The sequence below is a fragment of the Rattus rattus genome, chromosome 11, assembly GCF_011064425.1.
Source record: "Rattus rattus isolate New Zealand chromosome 11, Rrattus_CSIRO_v1, whole genome shotgun sequence".
Lineage (NCBI taxonomy): Eukaryota > Metazoa > Chordata > Mammalia > Rodentia > Muridae > Rattus > Rattus rattus.
Window position 1 is genome coordinate 78,330,174 of NC_046164.1, and position 22,622 is coordinate 78,352,795.

The following is a 22,622-nucleotide window of genomic DNA, read 5'->3' on the forward strand; positions in this document are numbered from 1 at the left end:
TTTCAAACTGGAGGTAATCCTGGCAACTTCTGTTCTCTGAACTCAGCTTTCAACAGAGACTTTCATTTCTCCACAGATAAAACTTTCACTTTACATCTATATGCCCTTCTTTTTCTTCCTTCCTTCCTTCCTTCCTTTCTTCCTTCCTTCCTTCCCCCTCCCTACCTTCCTCCCTTCCTTCTTTCCTTCCTTTCTCTCTCTTCCTTTTCTCCCTTACTCCTTCCCTTCTTCATTTCTTCCTCTGTCTCCCCACCCCCCTTTCTTCTTCTTTCTACATAGCCCAGGCTAACCATGATCTCAGGAGCCAGTCTGCCAAGTGCTAGATTGCAGGTGTGTACTTCAACACATGACTCAACATGTTTCAAACATTTTCTATTTTAATTTTGATTGACGTTTATTTACGGGGAATGAAGTAGTTTTTTCATACATATGTATGATTAAATGATTACAATCATGCCTTCGAACATTGAAACACATTTCTTCTAGCTGTTTCGAAATTTACCATGTGTTACTGTTAACTATACCCACCTCAATGTGTCATAGAACAACAATTTGTTTTGCTCCTAGCTGGGACTCTGTCTACTCCCTAATCATCACTCTAGGCTTGTAGAAATCATCCTTCCATTCTCAACTTCTATGAGATCAACTTGTTTAGAGTCCACATGAGTGATGACATATATGACATTTGCCACTTGTCCCTGACTTATTTCATTTAATACCGTTGCCTCAATCTGACTACACTGTTACTGAGTGCAGGTTTTTATCCTCTCAAAGGATGTCACACTTTAACCACTTCAGTGACCAGCTCTTGTATCTCAAGAGAATGAACTAAGAAGAAAAAGGAGACACCAAGTGTCTGCAGCAACAGCCAAACTGCAGTAGGAACAGAGAGCTGTCTAGAAGTCCAGCCTCCTTACCTGCACTTTTCCTTTGCTTATGCAAAGTAAACCTGGTAGCACTGGGTCAAGAGACAGTCCTTAACATGAGTTACAACTTAGCCTACCCTGCAGCCATACTCAGAGGTTACGTATTTATCCATTAACACCATGATCTGTTTTTCCTAAGTGTCTTTGAGATGTGTCAAGTTTTCCGGCAGCTGCAGAAGCCCATGGAAGCTGTGGAGATGCTGCACAGAGTGGAGATGATGACTCTGCGGGTGCTCATAATCCTTGCAGGTGGGTTGCTTATGTAAGAAGTACTTATGATTACCCAGTCCCAGTTTTCACAGCTTGGCTGTCAGAGAGATACATAGATTGATGCCGAGTTTCCTTCAAAACAAAGCCTATGATTCTCAGCCTAGCTACTAGGCCCAGAGAGGTCTGGCCCAGCCTTTCCAACCTCAATGACCCCTGCTCTTGTCGAGCTGGATAGCCCTTCCAAACACCAGGCCTCTCTGGTCCCTGTATCTTTGTTCATGAATCTGTTTCTTCTGTCTTCCCAAGTGTTATTCCTGCCGTATTCTTTGGCTGAGGGTTGGGAGTGTCTCAGATAGGACTGACAGCTCCCTTAGGTTCAAGAGCCATGTGACACTGTCAACCAAAGGGACCTCTATTTGCTTTTATTTCTTTTATCTCTCCCTCCTGTTAGAGTCACCGTTTCCTTCAGGCAGAAACTATGATATAATTATTCACCGTAAGCAGTATTTGCATGGATGTTGTCGTCCCTCATTGCCGAGTAGTCTGTGTGGGGACTTGAATCCCATAGCCTTGGCACTTAATTGCCTTATCATGTCTGGTACTTCCTTTCCTCGGGAGTTTATAAACACAGTGAGAACAGCATCAATCTCATATTGTGTTATACATCTTTACAATGCTCACCATAGTACACAATATTATGAATGAATTAGTTCATGGTAATTAAGGTAACTTTGACCTAATGAATCACATACTTGCCAGATTCACGGTCCCCCATTTACTGTTGATGTTGTCATTAAAAATAAGGTCTCTCATGTCCCATAGACTGAGTTAGCTATTTTAGAGCTTTTCTCCAACAGGTAGGCATATGTTTGTAAGCACCTCTGACTTCTCATTGCTGTTTAAATAATTCCATGTACACGCTCAGCCTCTGTGCTGTTGTGGATGTGCTCTCCCTATTTGTAAGGGATGTGTGAATAGAACCTAAGATGTTGATTAGGTGTACTCTTATTGAATGAGTGAATGCCAGGAGCCCTCAGACACTCATGTTGCCATTCACGAGATTCCAGAGTATGTACCCGTGTTGGTGTGTGTGTGTGTGTGTGTGTGTGTGTGTGTGTGTGTGTGTGTGTGTGTTGCTGGTCATGAGTACTTCTATGCACTCAATCTGTGTGGAAACACCTAACTTAAGAGACACTGGAAGGGCCATCTGCATACTCTGGGCTCTCATTTGGTGTAAATGAACAGAGTGTGGGATTGGAGAAGATATCCCAAGGAGGAGTCCAGCTTACCCGGGAAAGAGACTGTGAATAAAGACAAGAATCCACTATCAGTGAAGAAGGTCTCTAGCCTCATTGTGTTCTCATTGGCCTTTGTGGGTAGCCATGGTTAGGATCCAGGTATGCAGAAGAGTATCTATCTGTGGCAGAAGGAAGAAGAAATGAGACCAAGATAGGAATCAGCCTTCTAATATTTTTAAATGCAAACTCACAAAATAATGCAAATTCTTCTACAGACCAGTGGTATTAGCTGAAGGAGGATACTGTGGCTGAGAGGAAGGGTAGAAGAGAGAAGATGATGGGGAAATAATGCCCACACAGAGGCATGACAGCTGAAACCTGATGGCTGGAGATCATCTATATGCGTTGACAGATGTGCTACCCCACATCTAGAAGAACCATGATATAGACTTGGGAGACATTCAACTGATGTCTGTAATAAGACTGAGTGGGTCATTGAGTTAGTGCTGGGCACATTGAGGCCAGGCTGCTTCATTGGTATGTAAAGGTATTATAGCTCCGTGTAGCACAAGACTTTATTGGCCAGCATGTTTAGAGGCACAGAATTAAACTTGGCTTTGTTCAGTGACATCATGGCAACTGGTGTACTGGAAGGAGGGAGAGCTTGATATTAAATAGTCTGAGTTCAGGGTTTCAGGCTGGCTGACAGACACAGGGCAGGCAACAGAATTTCTTTGAGTCTCAAAGAGGGTGAGCAGACATCTATGTCAGAGAGTAGTTGAGAAGACTGACAAGAGGAGGCTGTAACACGTGTGATCTTCCTGGAGCCCTTTTTTTGGCACATGTGTGTGGTGTATACACTGTGGCTCTCCTTCCCTAGTGCTGGGGCAGCTTGAGGATGGGGTCTCCTGTCCTCTCCTGGGAATTAAGTGCTGGCTCTTTGGAGAGATATGGGGAGGACTAGATCTGCTCTGCTCTTTGCCCTTCTTTGTGAAATAGAGGTGTTCTTTGAACCCAGGCACTGACTGATCTTTAGATTGAAACATGAAAGGGTGAGGGATAGAGGACCAAAGTGCACACAGATGATGTAACTGAAGTCTAAAACCGTTATGTAGGCGACACCTGAATCTCTATCTATAGACCTAAATTTTTATTTCCAATTCAGACTGTCTATGAACTTGGACTATATTGTCAAACCCCAGGTATTATATATGGAAACTTCCATCATGCTGCTCAATAAAATATCACTATGTGGAGACATGCTAGGTGACATTAAATCAAATCTCTGTTTCTTCTGCTGCCATACACAATTGAGCCATGTTTGAAGATGCAATTATTTTGACATTTTATAGTTGGAGAAAGTAATGATTTTTAATGAGTGAAACCTGTGTTGGTACCTGAATTTCTATGTATTTTACCATTCTGGGTCACAAACGCTAAATTAATAATATACATGAAAGAACATTAGAAACCTAATTTTTAGTTTTTATATTTTACTCAGGCATGGCTGTTGTCAAGAGTGATGCTTTAGTTTCCTCCTTAGAGCAGACTCTTTTCCATAGATCAGGAGGGAACCAGGAGGTTCTCAATGAAATAGGAGGTAAAATGGACCTGGACAGGCACATAGGTCTTCTGTCACACCAGGAGTCTAGCCGTTTGAGGCTTTAATGTCATTGCTGATACAGGGTTGAGTCCAGTGTCATTTTTCTATTCCTTCTGATGTTAAATGTCATAAGTGATAATATCAGTGCATGTTAAGTTTATGAAAAAAGAAGAAGAAAAAGAAAAAGAGGAGGAGGAGGAGGAAGCAGCAGCAGTCAGTGGGCATCCACTTTTCCACTTTAATAGTCTCATGTCATCAATTAATGAACTGAGGAGCAGAGAACAGGAGTCATGTTTGGAATGAAGAGTTCAATGTCAGGGATGGAAAAAGGGCTGAGTGGGCAAGGTGTTTGTGCAAGCATGAGGACCTAAGTCCAGATCTCCAGCACTTAGATGAAAGTTGGTTGTAGTGATCCATGCTTGAGGGCCCTAGTGTTGGAGAGATGGCAGAGACAGGTGGGTCTCCAGAGCCTTTTGAGAGTAATTAGTCCATCAACCAGCTCCAAGTTCAATGAAAGCTATTGTCTTAGTAAAAAGGATGGACAAGGGATTAAAAAAGATACCCAACATCTACCTGCTCTTCATGTGTACCAGCATACATGGGAACAAACACACATACATACATGTGCATATACAGACACACACACACACACACACAGACAGAGAGACAGAGACAGAGAGAGACAGAGACAGTGACACACAACACAGAGAGAGAGAGAGAGAGAGAGAGAGAGACACACACACACAGAGTGCGAGAGAGAAACAGAGAGAGAGAGACAGTGCAAGGTCGGAGTACTTCACCAGTAAGGAGATCAATGAAGACTAGTCGTGAGGAGCTCTAGAGAGAGAGGTGGCAGACCTGGAAAGCCAGGGCAGATATCTAATGGGTCTTCAAGGTCAGAAGGGAGCAAGCTCAGGCAGAAGGGACTGGAGTGAGACTTTGAAGAGGAAAAAGAGAGGTGGAGGAAGAGGGCACCCTGGAGGACAGAGGGTCTAGGTGCAAGCTAAGTTGTTGCTAGTGACAAGACTGCTCCATGTTCTTGTAGTGAGGCCTTGAATCTCTACAATTGGGGGTGAGGGGGCAGAAAGAGGCCAGGTGGCCAGAAGCCTGACACTGTTTCTGACAGGCACGGTATCACAATCCGACTTTGAAGAAATGCAGAACACGACCACCCTAAGTCCACTTCACTGCACAAAAAGAAAACTAAGACTCACACAACTCTCTTTTCCTTTCCCTCTTTTTAGTTTTCCTGTTCTTCCACTTTCTCCCTCTTTTCCTTCCTTCCTTCCTTCCTTCCTTCCTTCCTTCCTTCCTTCCTTCCACCCTTCCTTCCTTCCTTCCTTCCTTCCTTCCTTCCTTCCTTCCTTCCTTCCTTCCTTCCTTCCTTCTTTCGTGTGTGTGTGTGTGTTGGAAAAACATTGCATGTAGTTTAAGCTGGCACTAAATTTGTGATCCTCCTGCCTCAGCCTCCTAGATGCGAGGATTGCAGGTGTAGTGCCACCATGCTATGATAAAGTAGAGCCCATTCCGTTTTTCTTTTTAGTATTTGTAAGAATTAATTTCTTTTGCTCTTTGAAAAATTATTGTTTAGCTATTTATAAAAATATATGTTTTCTATAATGACCCAGTGCCTAGAAGGCACGAAGACATGATGTCAAATGCCAAGTATATTCGAAAGCTGAGATGAGACCCAGACAGTGGAAGTGCGCGGGCAGATGAGCTCCCAGGGCCCTAGATTGCCAGGGAAGGAAAGGGAAAGGTTGTGTATGGGCTGGAGAAGGCTGAGTTCTGAGAGGTAACCAGTTATAAAGGAAGCAGAGGCCCCCTGCAGAAGACACAGGGTGGGGATGGGGGCATGAGGAACACAGATTTTAAGTGCGCAGGAGGAAGAGGTGGCTAGTGGCTGGCGAAGAATTTAAGGCACAGCATGGAACCTGTGAGATTCTGTAGCTCATCTCAAGACAGAAGATAACTGATAATGGCTGGGAGCTGTGTACAAGACTTGCTAGGAACCTGGGGGTTTCCTGGGTGTGACCAGGTGTGGCATTGGACAGGGATCCAGAATCTGGAGGTATTAGAAAGCAGAGTGGAGGTGTGGAGACTGAGGCAGGGGAATGCCAGGGATGCTTCCAGATGTGATTAGTAAAGTTGTGGAGGAGGGGGAAGCCAACATACGTAATTCATTCTTCCACAAGAGCACTCTGGGAAAGAATGAGCAAAAATGATTATAACCATGTTAGGATAATAAGCAAGAAGTCTGTGAGTGAATGTGTATTTGTTCCAGAGAAGGTAAGAGAAGGGTCATTGTGTGGAAATTCCACCTAGTGGGGCACAGGAAGAAAAGATGTGTTGGAAAAGCAGAGATTATAAATAGATTTCTAATCAACTGATTTAGCCCAGACAAGTCTTTATTTACACGTTAGACCTAAAAGGCCTTGTTGTGTCAAGAGATTGTAATATGCATACCCAATGATATGGAATTTAGCCTTTAAAAAAATGAGTTTCTGTCACTTGCACCAACATGGATAGAAATGCTGGATGTTATGCTAAGGGAGGAAGCTCGACATCGAAACCCAAACACTGAATACTCATGTTTATGTGGAAGCTGACAGGTTGACTTGGTGAAGTGGGCAGTAGAATGATGGGGACCAGAGGCTACAGAGCCAGGATGTCTATAAGAGACAGAGATCCAGCAGGCAGTTGGAGCAACTTACATTATTCTAAAGCCCAGCGGAGCAACTGTGTTTCTATTACTGATTATTTAGTTCAGAGGCTACAATAGCCAGCTGGGTATTTCAGAATAGCTATGTGAGAGGGTTCTGAATGTCTTCAGTACCAAAAATTGATACGGTTGGAGGTAATGGGAAGAAATGTTTTAGTTGCTGTTCTGTTGCTGTGATGAGGCACCTTTACCAAGGCAACTTAGGGAAGATGTTATTTGAGGCTTACAGTTTCAGAGGGGTAAAGTCCATGTCTATCCTAGCAGGGAGCATGGCAGCAGGCAGGAATGGCACTGGAACACATCTTGAGACATAGCCACAAAGTAGAGAAGGCTTAACTAGAAATGGTATAGACTTTGGAAGTCTGAAAGCCCATCGCCAGTGACACACCTCTCTACCTGGGCTACGTCCCCTAACCATTCCCATATGGTTCCACCTCAGGACTAAACATTCCAACATTTGTGTCTATGAGGCCAGTTTCTTTTCAAATCACCACTGCCAATTACCTTAATTTATTTAAAACATTTTTTTTTAAGACAGGGTTTTTCTGTGTAGCCCTGGCTGTCCTGGAACTCACTTTGCAGACCAGGCTGGCCTCAAACTTGGATACGTACCTGCCTGCCTCTGCCTCCCCAGTGCCCAGCTGAAACCAAGATGTTTTAAAAGGTGCTGTTTCACCCTTATGTGCTTGTACATCTTGATGATTTGAGAAATTTTTAAGAATTTGGATCAATTTGGATCTTTAACGAACCATTTTCTGAGATGGAGCTGGTCAAGTGAGAACTGTTTATTCATTTGTTCTGTTTCTTTTGACAGGAAACCCTCCCCTGACTAAGGATATTCTGTGTGCTATGCTGAGTTGCAAGCAAGGTGGGATGAGACACCTTATTTTGTCTGCTTTGCAAGGAGTCACTTTAGTCCATCGCCACTACCAGGTTTGTCTTCTATGATGTTTCAGGACATTTTGTATTCATCGCAGTTGGCCCAGGTGAGGCAGTGGTGTGGGCTCAGGCAAGCCATAGTTACAGCTTAACCTTGAGAACTAGAGGGACACGGGGTGTACAGTCATGATGGAAGTGAGGCCTGCAAACCTCACGGTATGCAAGGCTTAGCTACTACTCAGATAGGAGAATTGCTGGTTAAAGTCTTAGGGGTTTTACAAGTGGCAATTAATCATTTGCACCATTAAAAACTCCAATTATAGACACATATGATTAAATAAATGATGTGACAATTGAAAGTAACGAAGAGTTGGGACACGTACCTTCCTGGTTTTCCTTGGTTTGGTACATTTTACTGTCTCTCTCTGGGAACCATTTGCATTCATGTCTTCTGCATAATGGTGGCACTCTTTGCTGCTGTATGCTTGTGACTGAGTAGGGCTTCCTAGCTTTGTGTTCAGTGATGTCATGTTTGCAGGAAGTGGGGTGTTTAAACAACTGGAATGCACAAGTGCTCTCAAAAAGATTGTCTGTCTATCTATACATCTCATCTAATAATTGTCTGTCCAACCATCCATCCACCCACTCATCTGTTCTTCCATCCATTCACCTTTCCATCTGTCTATCTGTTGTTCATCCATCATACCCACCTACCCAATATTGATCCATCCATCAATTTATTTTCTATCAACTATCTATTATCTATTGTGATGGTTTGTATATGCTTGGCCCAGGGAGTGGCACTATTAGGAGGTATGGCCTTGTTGGAGTAGGTGTGCTACTGTGGGTGTGGGCTTTAATACCCTCATCCTAGCTGCCTAGAAGTGAGTATTCTCTTAGCAGCCTTCAGATAAAGATGTAGAACTCTCAGTTCTACTACACCATGCCTGCCTGGACACTGCCATGCTCCCACTTCGATGATAATGGACTGAACCTCTGAACCTGTAAGCCAGCCCCAATTAAATGTTGACCTTATAAGAGTTGCCTTGGTCATGGTGTCCCTTCACAGCAGTAAAACCCTAATTGAGACACCTATGTTTTGGAAAGGTAGGATTTTTTTAAACTTCTTTATTTCTTATTAGCACATATTAATTATAAGTGAGTTTCATTATATTTCCTACATGTATATATTATACCTTGTCATATTCACCCCACTATCCTCACTTGACTCTGTCCTACTGCAAACAATTTTTATTAATTTTATATAGTTATTTTGTAATATTCTTTTTCATCCCCCAATTCCTCCCAGATCCTTCCTAACTCCTTATCAAACCAATTTCAGGTTTTTTTCTCTCTTATGCTCCCATCACCCATCTGAAAATGAAAATCTAAATGAACAAAAAACTCAAGAACACAAGCATAGCAAACAAAACAATACAAAATAAAAGGCACAAAACCAAAAACATCGAATCCCTTTTGTCTTGCCAACTACTCCTGGACATAGGTCCTGCCCTGGAGTGTGGTTGACATAGTGTGTGGCCCTCTATTGGAGAAAATTGATTTCCCCTGTTCCCTCATGTATCAGTTGCAAACGGTTTCTTGGTTAGGGGTGGGGTCTCGTGTTCACGTCTCTTTCTCAGTGGTGGGATTTTGTCTAGATTGAACTTGTGTAGGTCTGATGCATCCTTTCACAATCTCTGTGAATTCATATGTGCCTTAGTTCCCTTATGCCTCAGAGATACTCTTTTCTTGGAGTGTGTGACATCTTGTTGAATCAATAGCTGAAGGATTCCCACAGGCCAGCATTTTCTTCCCTGAGCAGCCATTGCCTTGGCAAGATACTTTTTGTACTCCTGCTGGCCCACTGTGGGCTTAAGGAGCTGAGGACACTGGCAGACACCAAAGACGGGCAGCTGAAGAACCCCTACCTGGCAGTTCCTGTTCTTATTAACTTGTACGAATACTCAGGAATCCCAGGCAGGGGCTCTAACTTATACTGAATTAGAGTATGAATCTTATAGGGGACTCGTTCAAATAAATTAAAGGTCAGTAGGCCCACAGACAAGGCAAGAGGCCTTGAGAAGCTGGAACAATGGTAGTGTTTCCCAGGTGTTTGTGTTTTATCTAGGGACGGTTCTGAGGGTTTACTGTTTGTGTGGTAAAGTGACCCTTTCCAATCTGAAGTGGGTGTTGGATTCCCCTGGGAGTTAGAGAGAGAGAGAGGATACTGATGAAGACCTCGAACTGCTAGACTAACCCCTCATGATGTAATGAGGGCCTAAAAGGTCACTCTTCTGAGGAAGCATGAGAAAGGTGTGAGAACCATGGGTGTGCTTCTCACTGTGTTTAGTGTGTGAGCCTTCAGCTTCTGAAATGTGTGTGAAAGAGAAACCCCTCAGAGGTAATAGTACTGGCAGCCGAAGTAGTTCTCCTTCACGTTGGTTTATTTACATAGCTCCTTTATTTTTTTTCTTTCTTTTTTTTTTTTTTTTTTTTGAGCTGAGGACCCAACCCAGGGCCTTGAGCTTGCTAGGCAAGCGCTCTACCACTGAGCTAAATCCCTAACCCAATAGTTCCTTTCTTATTTTCAGGCTGTGCACATTCTTGCCTGGTAAAGATGAGTTGTGTATAATCTGAAAATCCCTAATATAACATGTTCCCGAATCTAAAACTTAGGGTACCAACATGACAGCACTCATAAAAATGTACATAGAATAGGTGACGCTCGAAATACAGATGCACTAAAGTACTGTATGAGATTCCTTTAGACTATGTGCCTAGAGTCTAGCTAGAGTGGGTCCCTAGCCCTAGACGCACTGTAATGTGTATTCAGACATCTCAATATCCAGAAAGACCTAGGGTTGGAAAAACTTCGGGTATCAAGCATTTTATTTAGATAATTCAAATTCAGGCATATTATCTTGGACAAAAAAAAACATGCAAACAGCAAAATCCTTGATTTTTGGAGTGCTAAGAGAAGTTTATGATAATAAAACAGGCAACATTGTGCACATTTTGAAGCTGACCCCCAAGACAGCATCCATAGTTCACACCAGTGTGTATATATGAGTTGTTCTGACTGGCACATATTAATTTCTATAAAAAGAAGAAGACTCTGACGATGACAGCCAACAATTGCTCATGTCAGGATGAAGAACATGTCTTCATTTGGTTTCTGTTGCTGCGATAAACACCACGACCAAAAACAACTTGGAGGGAAGAAACAGTGTATTTGGCACACATGTTAAAGTTTATCATAAGGAGAAACCAAGGCAGGACCTCAAATAGAAACCATGTGGTGATGCTGCTTGATGCCCTGCTCCAGGTTGGGTTTAGCTCGCTTTCTTATAAAGCATTGGCCTAAGGATGGTACCGCCCATAGTGGGCTGGGCCCTTCTATGTCAATCAGCAATGAAGAAAATGCTTCAGAGATCTGCCCACGGGCCAGTCTCATGGAAACCAGTCCTCAGTTGATGTTCCCTCGTGAAAGGAATATCAAATTGACAACGTTGGCCCTGGGGTATTTAGTGTGAGTCTTTCAGAAATGTAAATGTTGTCCATGTGATATCATGGGGTTTTCTGTGTCAGGCAAAGGGCTACCTCTGTTGTCTTTAGCTGTTTTAATGTCTTGGTATTCTACTGTGCAGTTCACTTAGTACTAGCGTAGGGCTCCACTCACCAATCCAGACGACGAGAACTCAGAGCGTCATCTCTTATCCTCTCCGACTGGGGCTGAGCAGCAGAAAGCAAACTGTCTCGGGATCAGTAGGAATCTGAAATTAGGTTTCAAAAGGCATCAGCGCCCACAGAGTGACACTTTGGGTTGACTAGAGTCAGAGAATGTGTCTGGAATATCAGATTGCCCTGTGGTTCTTCTGAATACGCCCTCGTGTCTTGTCCTTTGGAAACCAGCAGTGTCTAGTTATCTGCCTCAGGCTTGAGTCATGCAGGTCTGCCTCACTCAGAGAAGGAGGGCCAGTATGCTGCCTTTTACATGTGGTGTTTCTTCGTGATCTCGAGGCTGTAGACCAACAGGGTCAAGTGTCAAGTCTTTATGTTGAATACTTTAACTGCAGCCTGGTCCACCTATGCTCAAGGACATTGGATTTCTTTTTTCTTCTATCAATATCTGATACTAGAGAGGACAGTGTGCTTTATTTCTTTGTAATTATTTCTGCCAAACTAATTGCTTTGTTAAATGTAAGAGTAACATTAGGGGTAGGGGTGCTATATGTGCATCAGGTTTATGATGACCTGGGAGTTCTGGGAGGAAGCAAGCCATGGGCAGAGGCTCCAATAGACAAAGTGAGTTCTACCTGTGTTCTGAGAAGTGAGTTGGCAGGGAAGTCAATGCTCATTGTACCTAACGTTCTCATCTCAGCACAGCATGCTGTGAGGAGGGATCTCAGTGGAGGAAGGGGAGTATCAGGTCTGTGAAATGTCTTGGGTGAGAGCCTCGCTCTTGGGAGCAAGAGAAAGCTCAGAACGTGAAAGAAACACGTTAGAAATGGACAGACACAGCCTCACCATCTCAATCTTGCAGAAGCGTGCCTGCTGTCTGCAGTTGCTGCCACCCGTTTCCTTCCTGCTTTCACGGGACACAGGAAACAGCTGGGTCGGTGCATCTGTGTGCAGAACTGTGAAGGGGGAGGGTGAAGGAGCCTGCATCCAAGAGGATGTGCCAACAGTGGAAATCTAAGTGTGGGGAGAAGCTGCGTCCTTTCCTAGTCCATCAGGAGCAGAAGCACGCTCTTGCCATTGTTCCTGCCCAGGCCCTATATAACTATAATTTTTGTGGGTTTTTCAATACCCCCTTTTGCTCCTAAACAACTGCAGGCCATTTCTATGCCCTGTTTAGTGGGTTCTAGCTCCCAAGACTTGTTACACTTATTAACAAGCCTAGGCTGGGTAGGTACTGAGCCATTAACCATTTATGATGCCTATTTCCTGACTGCATGGCCCTTTACCTTTTAGTCTGAGTCTTGCCTTAGCTCACTCTGACCCATGTGTACCTTATGCCTGCTCTCTCATTGCGATCCTCCTGGTCTTTCTGCATGGTTTCTCCACACCTTTTCCTCCTCCTCCTCCTCCTCTCTTCTCTTTCTTCTCTGGTCTCTCTGGGATTGCCTCACCTCCTCTTGACTCCAGTGGGAAGTCTCACTCTTTCTTCTGCCCAGCAAGCTGACTGATCAGCTCTTTTATTAACTAATGGAAAACTATTTTTCTATAACCTAGAGACCAGAGATGGCTGACCACGTCGCCTGGATCACAACCAGATGTCTGGGCATAGAGACCAGCACTTAATACACACCGCACAAAACCATTTCACAACTACACACTGTGGGATTCCCAGGCTTCATCTCGTCTATTTTTGTTTTTGATCGACTTATTTCATTAGCGTTTCTTTCAGGCTTTTTTATATCATGCAGATATCATAAGTTCTTTTCTTTCGCATGGCTGAATAGTATTTCTTTCTTTTAAAAATTTCTTTAATTTTTTTTCTTTTCCTATTAAACTCTGAGTGCTTGAGAGGAACTAGGAACTGGGCTTTGGGAAATGAAGTACCAGGTAACACGGCACGGCTTGTTTTATGTCCTGTACAGCAGAGTAAGTTATCTTGCCCCGTCTATGACTGCGCATGTGCAGAGGAGCAAGGAGCATTGCGTGACACCCCCGGAAATGACCGGAGGCCTGCATTTACTCGTGAACCAGCCTCAAGCTCGTATGGATAAATACTGCTGTGTTTTCTAGGAAATTGGAAAGATATGGTCCTCGCCCGATCAACTGGACTGTGAACGTCTTAGCAGGAATCTTTCCAGCGCCTTGGAAGGCTTTAAAAGCATCTTGGAAAATACTTCCAGCCATGGCTGTACATGCCAGCCTCCGGTGGGAACGGTTCAGCAGCACATGCACAGGTGTGTGTAACATGCTCTTGTGCCCCCCAGTATTCTTAATTTTCTGCAAGATGTGTGCTTAAGCACTCATTCGGAATGGATTCTTTCTAAAGTTATTGATGTTAGAGAACATTGGTATCGCCTACTAGTCAAACACCAGGGCTTTCCGTAAATACAATTTAAATGTTAAATCCTAGCCTCAGCCTTTGCTGTCAGGTGAGCTGTATAGACAAACAAGACGCTGGGTCAGATTTAGGGATCCGGGAGGACAGACAGACACACATTTTCAAATTACTTCATATTTGATGAAACTTCTCATGTGTTTAGAAGTGTGAGTTCCAAGGAGAGCGCGAGGGCTTTACACTCTGCAGAGGACATAGGTACAGAGATGGAGCCATCTTCCTGTGCCTGCAATAATTTGTCAGGTGCAGCATTGTCTATTTTGTCCATTTCCCACAGATGGGAGCGGCCATTTATCACGCATCTTGTTGCCATCACCCTGATTCATTTACTGTCCCCGGGCTGAGCGAGGACACATTGGAAACCCGGTGCTGAGGAAATAAACACACAGATAGTATCAGGGGGACTGAGCATGTCCGTTTATCAGAGCGAACCTGTGTTATCCAGCCTAGCTCCTGGAACAGAGGCACGGTTACTCACACCAACCTTGCTTCTGATGTCTCACCTTGTCTCATTTTAATTTTCTATCGCTTTAGGTTGACCAAAAGTCTCGAGGAGGCTTGGGTGTCAAAGGTTCCTGTTATAACATTCCTTAGCAATCTCACCGTCACAGAGGGTATGTGCTTTCTCAGCTTGCTTGATTAAAGTGTTTCATTATTAAAGTGTTTGGTTATTAGTGTTTCGGTGCCACCTATTATTAAAATGAAGCATAAGAAAAGGAAAATTATGTCGTACTGTGAGGGAAGAAGAGACCTTGAATTTGAAAGGGAGTGGGGGGGCATAAGATGTGAGGAGGGAGGAGAGAAAGGGGAAATGGTGTGATTGCATTTCGATGTAAGAGGGGCTGTGTGAGGGGGGACTGGGAGGAGATGAGGGGAACTTCAATTGGGATGTAAAGTGAATAAATAAATTAATTAATGGAAGAGAAGCTAAATGAAAACAAATTTAGTGTTTTATTTCAACACGTTTGAAATAAAACACAGAAATCAAGAGTTGTACTCTATATCATCTAAAAACAAAAAGCAAAAACCAACCAATTTAGAATGTCAGAGCCGTTGAGGCTTCACAGGGAAATCCCCAAGGTCCCAAATGTCAGGCAAAGGGAAGGGGGCAATCTCGTGTTGTCTGAATTTCTCATTTTGTCCTTCCACAAACTACTTGATCCTGCGAGTCTGCGCTCTATCCACACAGCTTTTAAACCTCACAGAGCACTGAGAAGAAAGGTATGAAGAATGCTCACACATTCTTAGGTAACAATTTTCCTGTTAAGAAAGATGGAGTCCCTACAGCACTTGGTCACTGCTCATGCAGAAAGTATTTTTTTTCTAAAGCGAATCTCAAAGCATCCTGGACTCAGAGTTCACTAGATGATACCACAGAGGTTTTTATTTAAACAAGAGGTGATCTCGGACGCCCTTCGAAGAGTAAGATGAAACTTTAATTAGCTTCTACTGGACAGCATGAGAGAAACTTCTTTAGGTGGCAACATCGAATTTTGTTTTAAATCAGTAAAAGTTCTGAACATTTATTATAAACTCTGTTTCCCTTTTGTATCTTCCTCAGATGTAAAAATAAAGGATTTGGTGAAGAACACCACCAGATTAACTGAAGACCTTCGCTCCTTCTTCCACATCTCTGAGGAAACCATCCACAGTGTCTTAGAAGCCAACATTTCCCATTCAAAGGTACAGGGCTGCTTTCATCACGAGAGACCCCTCCCAGCTGCAGGTACCCTGACCACCTTTCCACAAAAGTGATGAAGCTGAAATCAGAGGGGCCCGGGCCAACAAGCAGTTGGCGTCTGTGAACATCTGGTGACATAAGTTGGTACTGTCACCTTGGTTTGGATAAGATTTCTGGCAACATTTATTTTAGTGATTTCTAATTCTGATACACGAAGGCCATTAGGTTTTTTTCTGTGGTTCCGCATGTGTCATAAGTCTCGAATCCCCAAATAAAACGAGTTAAAAATATGTACTACGCCATGATGGAAAAGAGCCTTACACTCTGGTCATGTGACAAGGCTGTGACTCATAATGAGCAAAGGGACTGGCTTGGGCTTCTCTAGTATGACTGAGAAGTGTTGGGGAAGGAGGTGGAAAACAGGTAGTTTAAAACCCTTACATTACGTGTTGCTTTATCTCCCCTTTTGTTGAAATGATAATGGGGGTGTCACTGATCAGCGGAGAGGGGAGCAGATGGCTACCCCGTTAGCCACACCAGATGCCGTGCGAATCTTTAGCTTGCGGTTTTCCGTGCTTCTGTGGGTGTGTGGTTACCTTCCTCTGCAGAGAATTGAGAAACCAGGTTCTACACGAATGCTGCAATTGACAATCACCCAAGCTCCGATATAAATTGAATTTCACGTTAATTCTGACTAATTGGGGCTCAGTGCAAGCTTAGTAAGTAGATTCATTTACAGTTCATCCAAATTAAGAATGAAATAGAGGAAAAGCCAGGGATCAGAAACGCAAACTCCAGTATCACAAAGTTACTTATCACAAGAAACGCAGTATCTGTTTTCAATGGAAAACATCAATTGTATCTCATTACATACCACATACGCATGGAAATGGGATGAAGGAGGAGGGGAGCCCAGCAGAGAGCTTTGGAAATATTTGTTCAACTAGGCAACCTTCAGTGGAAATAGTGACCGCTGCCGTTTGAATGCTGCCGTGTGGAATATTTCTAACAGGAGTCTGGAGTAGTGGCCACACTATTTGAGCAGCAGCCCCAGGCTGCCGATATAGAAGCATTACTGATAAACGCACTTCTTTCAAGGCCCACGTTTTAAGATCCATTTTGGTTTGAGCTGAGATTTCTGCTTTGCTACCTGCTTAGAAGCGAACAGCCACCAGGTGGCGCTGACGTTCTATGTTGAGATGGGCTGTACAGCGAGCTAGTGGCTTATGCCGTGACAAGTACAGCACAGATGGTTTTGTGGTTCACCTCCCGCCTCAATCTGGGTACATTTCTATGCATCTCTATAACTGCTGTGGGCACCTAAGTAGATGGGTCCATAGGAAATTGGACAGGGACTACACAAATGCATTCTCACTGTTCAAACATGTGAGGTTGTTCACTCTAATGAGTACATACGTACATGGATATCACACATACCCACAGCTGCTTAGCAGTTGACATTTTGGACTCTGTTTTTTTTTTTTTTTTAATATCATTGAAATTTATTCTAGAGCTTCTAAGTAGTACATTTAATCACTGTCCTGCTTCCCCCCCCCTTTTTTCTTTATTAACTTGAGTATTTCTTATTTACATTTCAAATGTTATTCCCTTTCCCGGTTTCCGGGCAACATCCCCCTAACCCCTCCCCTCCCTTCTATATGGGTGTTCCCCTCCCCATCCTCCCCCCATTACCACCCTCCCCCCAACAATCACGTTCACTGGGGGTTCAGTCTTGGCAGGACCAAGGGCTTCCCCTTCCACTGGTGCTCTTACTAGGCTATTCATTGCTACCTATGAGGTTAGAGTCTAGGGTCAGTCCATGTATAGTCTTTGGGGAGTGGCTTATGGACTCTGTTTTTTTCTGGAGTATCAAGTTTACAGCTACTTCTTGTTTGTAGTCCCATCTCCTTTTGTTTGACCCCGCTTTTTTTTAAAATTTTTTTTATTAGATAAATTTCTTTAATTACATTTCAAATGGCTTCCCTTTCCCGGTTTCCTTTCCATAAGCCCACATCCCCACACCCTCCCCCATACGGGTGTTCCCCCCATCCACCTCCTTTACGCTCCCCCAACATTCCCCTGCACTGGGGGTCCAACCTTGGCAGGACCAAGGGCTTCCCCTTCCACTGGTGCCCCAACAAGGCTATTCTCTGCTATATATGCAGTTGGAGCCCTGGGTCAGTCCATGTATAGTCTTTCAGTAGTGGTTCAGTCCCTGGAAGCTCTGGTTGGTTGGCATTGTTGTTCTTATGGGGTTGGAAACCCCTTCAGCTCTTTCAATCCTTCCTCTAATTCCCATAAACGCGATCCTGTTCTCAGTTCAGTGGTTTGCTGCTAGCATACACCTCTGTATTGGACATGCTCTGGATGTGTCTCTCAGGAGAGATCGATATGGCCCTTTCAGCACGCATTTTTTAGCTTCATCAATCTTATCTAGTTTTGTTGTATATATATGTATATGTATATATATATATATACATATGGGTCACATGTGGGGCAGTCTCTGAATGGCCATTCCTTGAGTCACTGCTCTAAACTTTGCTTCCATATCTTCTCCTATGGATACTTTTTCCTCTTTTCAAGAAGGAGTGGGAGCATCTGCATTTTGGTCATCCTTCTTCTTGAGCTTCCTGTGGTCTGTGGATCGCATCTTGGGTAATTCGAGCCTTTGGGCTAATATCCACTTATAAACGAGTGCATGGTTTTCTTCCCATAGTCTCAGTTTACCAATTTGTCACACTGAACTCATCCCCGGTGACCTTTAAGATATATTTCGCAGGGCTGGGTTCCACGGGAAGTTGCAGAAACCTTTGCTTGCTCTTCCTGCTGTCCACTCGATGTCTTTCTTAGTTCTTAGATGCTGGGCATCAAAGGCTTTGCTATCCACAGCCAACCTTCAGCGGGGACAGCTCATCAAGTATGCAATGCTGACAGTGTGGAGAAGATAATAAGAAGTCCTGAGGCACACACGTAGCACAGTGATGGGGACAGTCACAGGAAGTGATGGGGACAGTCAGGAAGTGATGGGGACGGTCACAGGAAGTGATGGGGACAGTCAGGAAGTGATGGGGACAGTCACAGGAAGTGATGGGGATGGTCACAGGAAGGGATGGTGATGGTCATAGGAAGTGATGGGGACAGTCAGGAAGTGATGGGGACGGTCACAGGAAGCACGCTTGAACAGGAGACACTGGGGATGGAGCTGAAATACTGAGCATGTTGTGATGCTACTTCAGGTAGCACTTGAGATACAGAAAGCAAAGGAAGCATGGGCCTGGCTGTCTCCCCTGACAGGGTTGAAATGGGCAGTTCCTCTCCTCCTGACTTCTTTCTTGAACATAACATCACCTCATCAAAACCCAACATCTTAGACTTCAGGATATGTTGGATCCTGCAGCTCTTCTAACCTACCCTCTTGGACTTCATCCACCTCTGTCTTCTCCCGGGGAGTAGCTCCTCATTCCGGCCTGCGGGAGCCTGCCCCAGTGGACACAGAGCACAGTGATGCCTTTCCACTGTGAGATGGTTCTCTTCAGGAAGATGAAAACACAGAACAAATGGATTAGCTTCCACCTTTTTCTCCCCTCTCCTCCTTCTCTGTCTTCATGCCCCACCTCCCCTGACTGTCTTAAACATAAATATCCTTTCCAATTAATGATCCTATCCAACTTCTATTCTCATTTTTTCTTGAAGTACCCAGTAAAAAGTGCATTTTGGCTGACCATTGCAAACACCCTAAGGAACATTACTGAACATTTGCATACCTGTGCCCTGCCTTTCAGGGCCTCCCATCTGCAATTCCTAGAGGTATTGGGTCATCCTATTCCTATTGTGAAGACATGGAAACTTAGACATGGGGCTTTTTAGATGGAAATCCAGTATCTCTCAAGTCATCCAGTGCAAGCTTGGATCAGATCCCTCTAACGTTGGCTTTACCACTGACTTCAGCCTGGGGCTCAGTCTGAGATAGATCCTATGGCCCTCTGCTCTTCTCTCCCACTCTTCTCTTCTGTTTGTCTCTTTATCATGTCAGTCGGTCTGAGCTCAGCCCCAGCCCCAGAGCAGAGCAATGCTCACAAAAGTCTGCAGGATCAGTTTTCCCCATTTAACCCGATTTTGCTTTCTTATCGTTCAGACTTCAAATCAGCACTCACTGTTTTCCTAGACCCACAGTGACTGCAGTGCTATCAGTATGTCCTTGCTGCTCACACAAAGATTGAGCAGAGGTCCTCCCACCCCGCTCGCATTTTATTTCTACCTCAATGTGTGAAATTATTAACTAGGTACTGGTGGAACCACAGCCTCAGCCCCGCCCCTGATTCATGGCTCCATGTTCAAGCTGTTCAATCCATGCCCCTCCCCCAGGTCTTAGACCTGTGCACTCCATGTGCAAACTCTTCCGACACCCTGCTCCCAACCCGCCCCATGCAGGCTCTTGCTGAGGATGGTAAGGGCCTCTCATGGGGATTAGCACTAGTTTTAAATCAAATAGCTGTCCTTGTGACTGCATGTGTATGTCAAGGGTGGGGAAACACCTCCCCAGGTCCTTGGTCTCCCTGCAGATTTCCAAGTCAAACATGGACACATGGGAAACACAGGAGAAACGCAGCATCTTTGGTGTGGACCAAAGGAAAATCTGAGTTACCTGCGGTGCTCTGAATGGAAACAATTTGTGTATTTAACGGAGCAACAGTGTTTCCTTAGCTTTACTTCCCTTCCTTGTGCTACTTGTTTCAGGCATCTTTCCAATGAGAAAAAGAGACATAGTGATTAAAAAAAAAGATACATAGCAAAAATGGAAAACCACAGAAAGGGATGTCAACAAGGCAGATGATTCTCCTGGGTGGCGGTGGGAGTCTCTCTGTGGGATCTGCTTTTGTTAGGAGAGGTGCCAAAAGTTTTAAGACAAACAGCTTTACCCTCAAACAAATTCTAAAAAAAAAATGACCTTAAGTTTGAAGAGCTGCCACCATTGAGTGACACATTGGAGAGAGGTGGGGACAGAGGCTCTCAACAAATGTTGGGGTTTTTTACTGGGCCAGCGTGGGTTCCTGCCCACCCAGAGTGGGGAGCAGCTGCTTTGGCGTTGATGATGTGTTTGGGTGACCTCCCCTTCCCAGCCAAGTTCTATCCTGAAGCCATTTTCACAGAACTGAGTTAATGCAGCAATGAAAGGCACGTTAGTGCCCACAATACACCCTTAGGGATCTCTGGAAGCTTCCAGAACACATCAGTAGACAGGTATAAGGGAATGTGTCACCACCATGCATAAAAGCCTTCTGTCTAGTTACGTGTGAAGGTGGCATTTTTCTAAACGCCCTCGTCAGGGTGGTAGGGTGTTTTTGTTTGTTTTCTGTTTTTATTTTCTAAGATGAGAATAGTATTAGATAATTAGATTTCATTTAAGGCGGGTCTCTCCCCTTGAGATGTCAGGCTTTATCTAAGTCATCCCAGACCTTAAGAGAAAAACTGCTGAGGTCTCCTGAAGAAGAGGGAGTGGAGATTTCTGTGGCCTCTAAACTGGAGCTGCAGCAGGACCTCATCTTTGGGGTCCCAACCTCTGGTTACTACATAGATTGTTCTAGCAAGTCCCCACGATACCCGAGTCTTAAGTCTTTGCTTTCTTTTTGTTTTTCTTCTTGAGTGTTTGCAGGTGTAAATGTACGTGTGCGTGCGCGCGTGCACGCGGGTGTGTTTGCGTGTGTGCATGAGTGCGTGTGTGCGTGTGCGTGCGTGCATGTGTGCATGCGTGAGCGAGTGCGTGCGTGCGTGCGTGCATGTGTGCATGCGTGAGCGAGTGCGTGCGTGCGTGTGCGTGCGCGTGGGTGTGTGCGCGCGTGCGTGCGTGTGTGTGTGTGTGTGTGTTCACTGGGGCCAGAAGGTAACACTGGCATTATTCTCTACTATACTGAGGTAGCATCTCTCACTTGAACCCATAGCTTGCTTATTCCCTTAGTCTGGCTAACCAGCTCGCCCCACGGAATCTCTCATGTCCAGCTCCCCAGTGCTGGGGTTAAAGATAGGCTGCAGTGGTTACGTTTTGGAGATGCTGGGGATCCAAATTCTATTCTTCTTTTCACAGCCCGCCCTTTATCTGGCTAGCCATTTCTTCGGCGCCTAAATCCATGTTTTCCTTAGTTTGTAGATGAAGTTGTAGATCTGTCTGTCTCCTAATTTTAGTATCTCTGCGGATCCCTGACTGATACGCTGTCTTGTCTCTTATTGACTACAGAGCGCACGGAAGCACCCCGTGAGCCCTCTTCGACGGCAGGCCTTCTAATTTGACACTATATCTCTTATTGGATTCACACAGCGGGCCCCAGTTAGCTAGGGCAGTTCACAGTGATCCCACCCGTGGTGGCTGTAAACATGTAGTACGATATCTGATTCCCCGTGTTTTATATTCTTTGCAAATTTTTTTATAACAAGGTCAGTAACAGAAAGATGAGTCCCAGTGAAGAGCCACCCAAGTCCTTGAATGTGCCCTGGAACACCCGTGCTGTATGAACAGACAGAGTTTGCCTTCCAAGCCTCCTTCTGAGTTTATATGCTTTTAAGTTTTTTTTTTTTTTAAGAAAATGACCTTTTAAAATCTAGAAGTAAGGGAGGCAAAAATTGCTTTAAAATTACTAGTTTCCTACATGTTAACAGTGAAAAGTGAGGGATCTGGCAGACTGAAGGCGAAGGGGAGTGAAACAGCGTCTGCAGATAAGTCCCAAGTGCTGTGGAACAGGCGACCTTAGGGGCATGGGCAGAGTAGGTGAGGGGTGAGGGGTGCTCCAAGGACAAGGCAGAGGGAGGGAGGAAACAATCTACATCAGCTGTGGCCAGAGGGCTCAAACAAAGGGAAGCCAGGCAGACAGAGAATGACTTGCAAACTCGAAAACATTTCCTTTCAAAATGCTCAAACTAAGACACGGAATCGGACCCAACTGTGGTCTGGATATGGCTTATCCCTCAGAGGCCCAGGTTGTAAATATTTGGTCCCGACAGGAAGTGGCTCCTAGTGGGAGGAAGTTAGGTCATAGGGACTGTGAGTTTGGTATCTTTAAAGGGGAAAGCTGCAACCCTCGGCCTCGCTTTCTTCCCCCTTGCTTCCTGAGCTCCATGAGGTGATCAGCGTGGTTCCACCACGAGCATCCACCAAGTTGCTGTGCTCCACAACAGGCTGGTGCACTACGGATCAAAGCCACTATAACCATGAGGCCCAGTAAACCTTTCTTCTTCATGGGTGTTCAACCTGAGGCATTTTGTTACAGTCACGGGAGTCTCATAGAGGCTCTGTGT

The 22,622-nt window shown here is 44.5% G+C and overlaps 1 protein-coding gene across 1 annotated transcript in view; it reads left to right on the forward strand.

Annotated features, from left to right (window-relative positions):
• The window catches only part of Abca13 (ATP binding cassette subfamily A member 13), a 564,237-nt gene that overhangs the window by 97,583 nt on the left and 444,032 nt on the right, over window positions 1-22,622 (forward strand). The window contains exons 19-23 of the mRNA XM_032916398.1: window positions 1,066-1,175; window positions 7,514-7,632; window positions 13,330-13,493; window positions 14,189-14,268; window positions 15,216-15,337. Of these exons, the coding sequence (XP_032772289.1) occupies window positions 1,066-1,175; window positions 7,514-7,632; window positions 13,330-13,493; window positions 14,189-14,268; window positions 15,216-15,337 (595 nt within the window). The remainder of the gene's footprint in view (window positions 1-1,065; window positions 1,176-7,513; window positions 7,633-13,329; window positions 13,494-14,188; window positions 14,269-15,215; window positions 15,338-22,622) is intronic.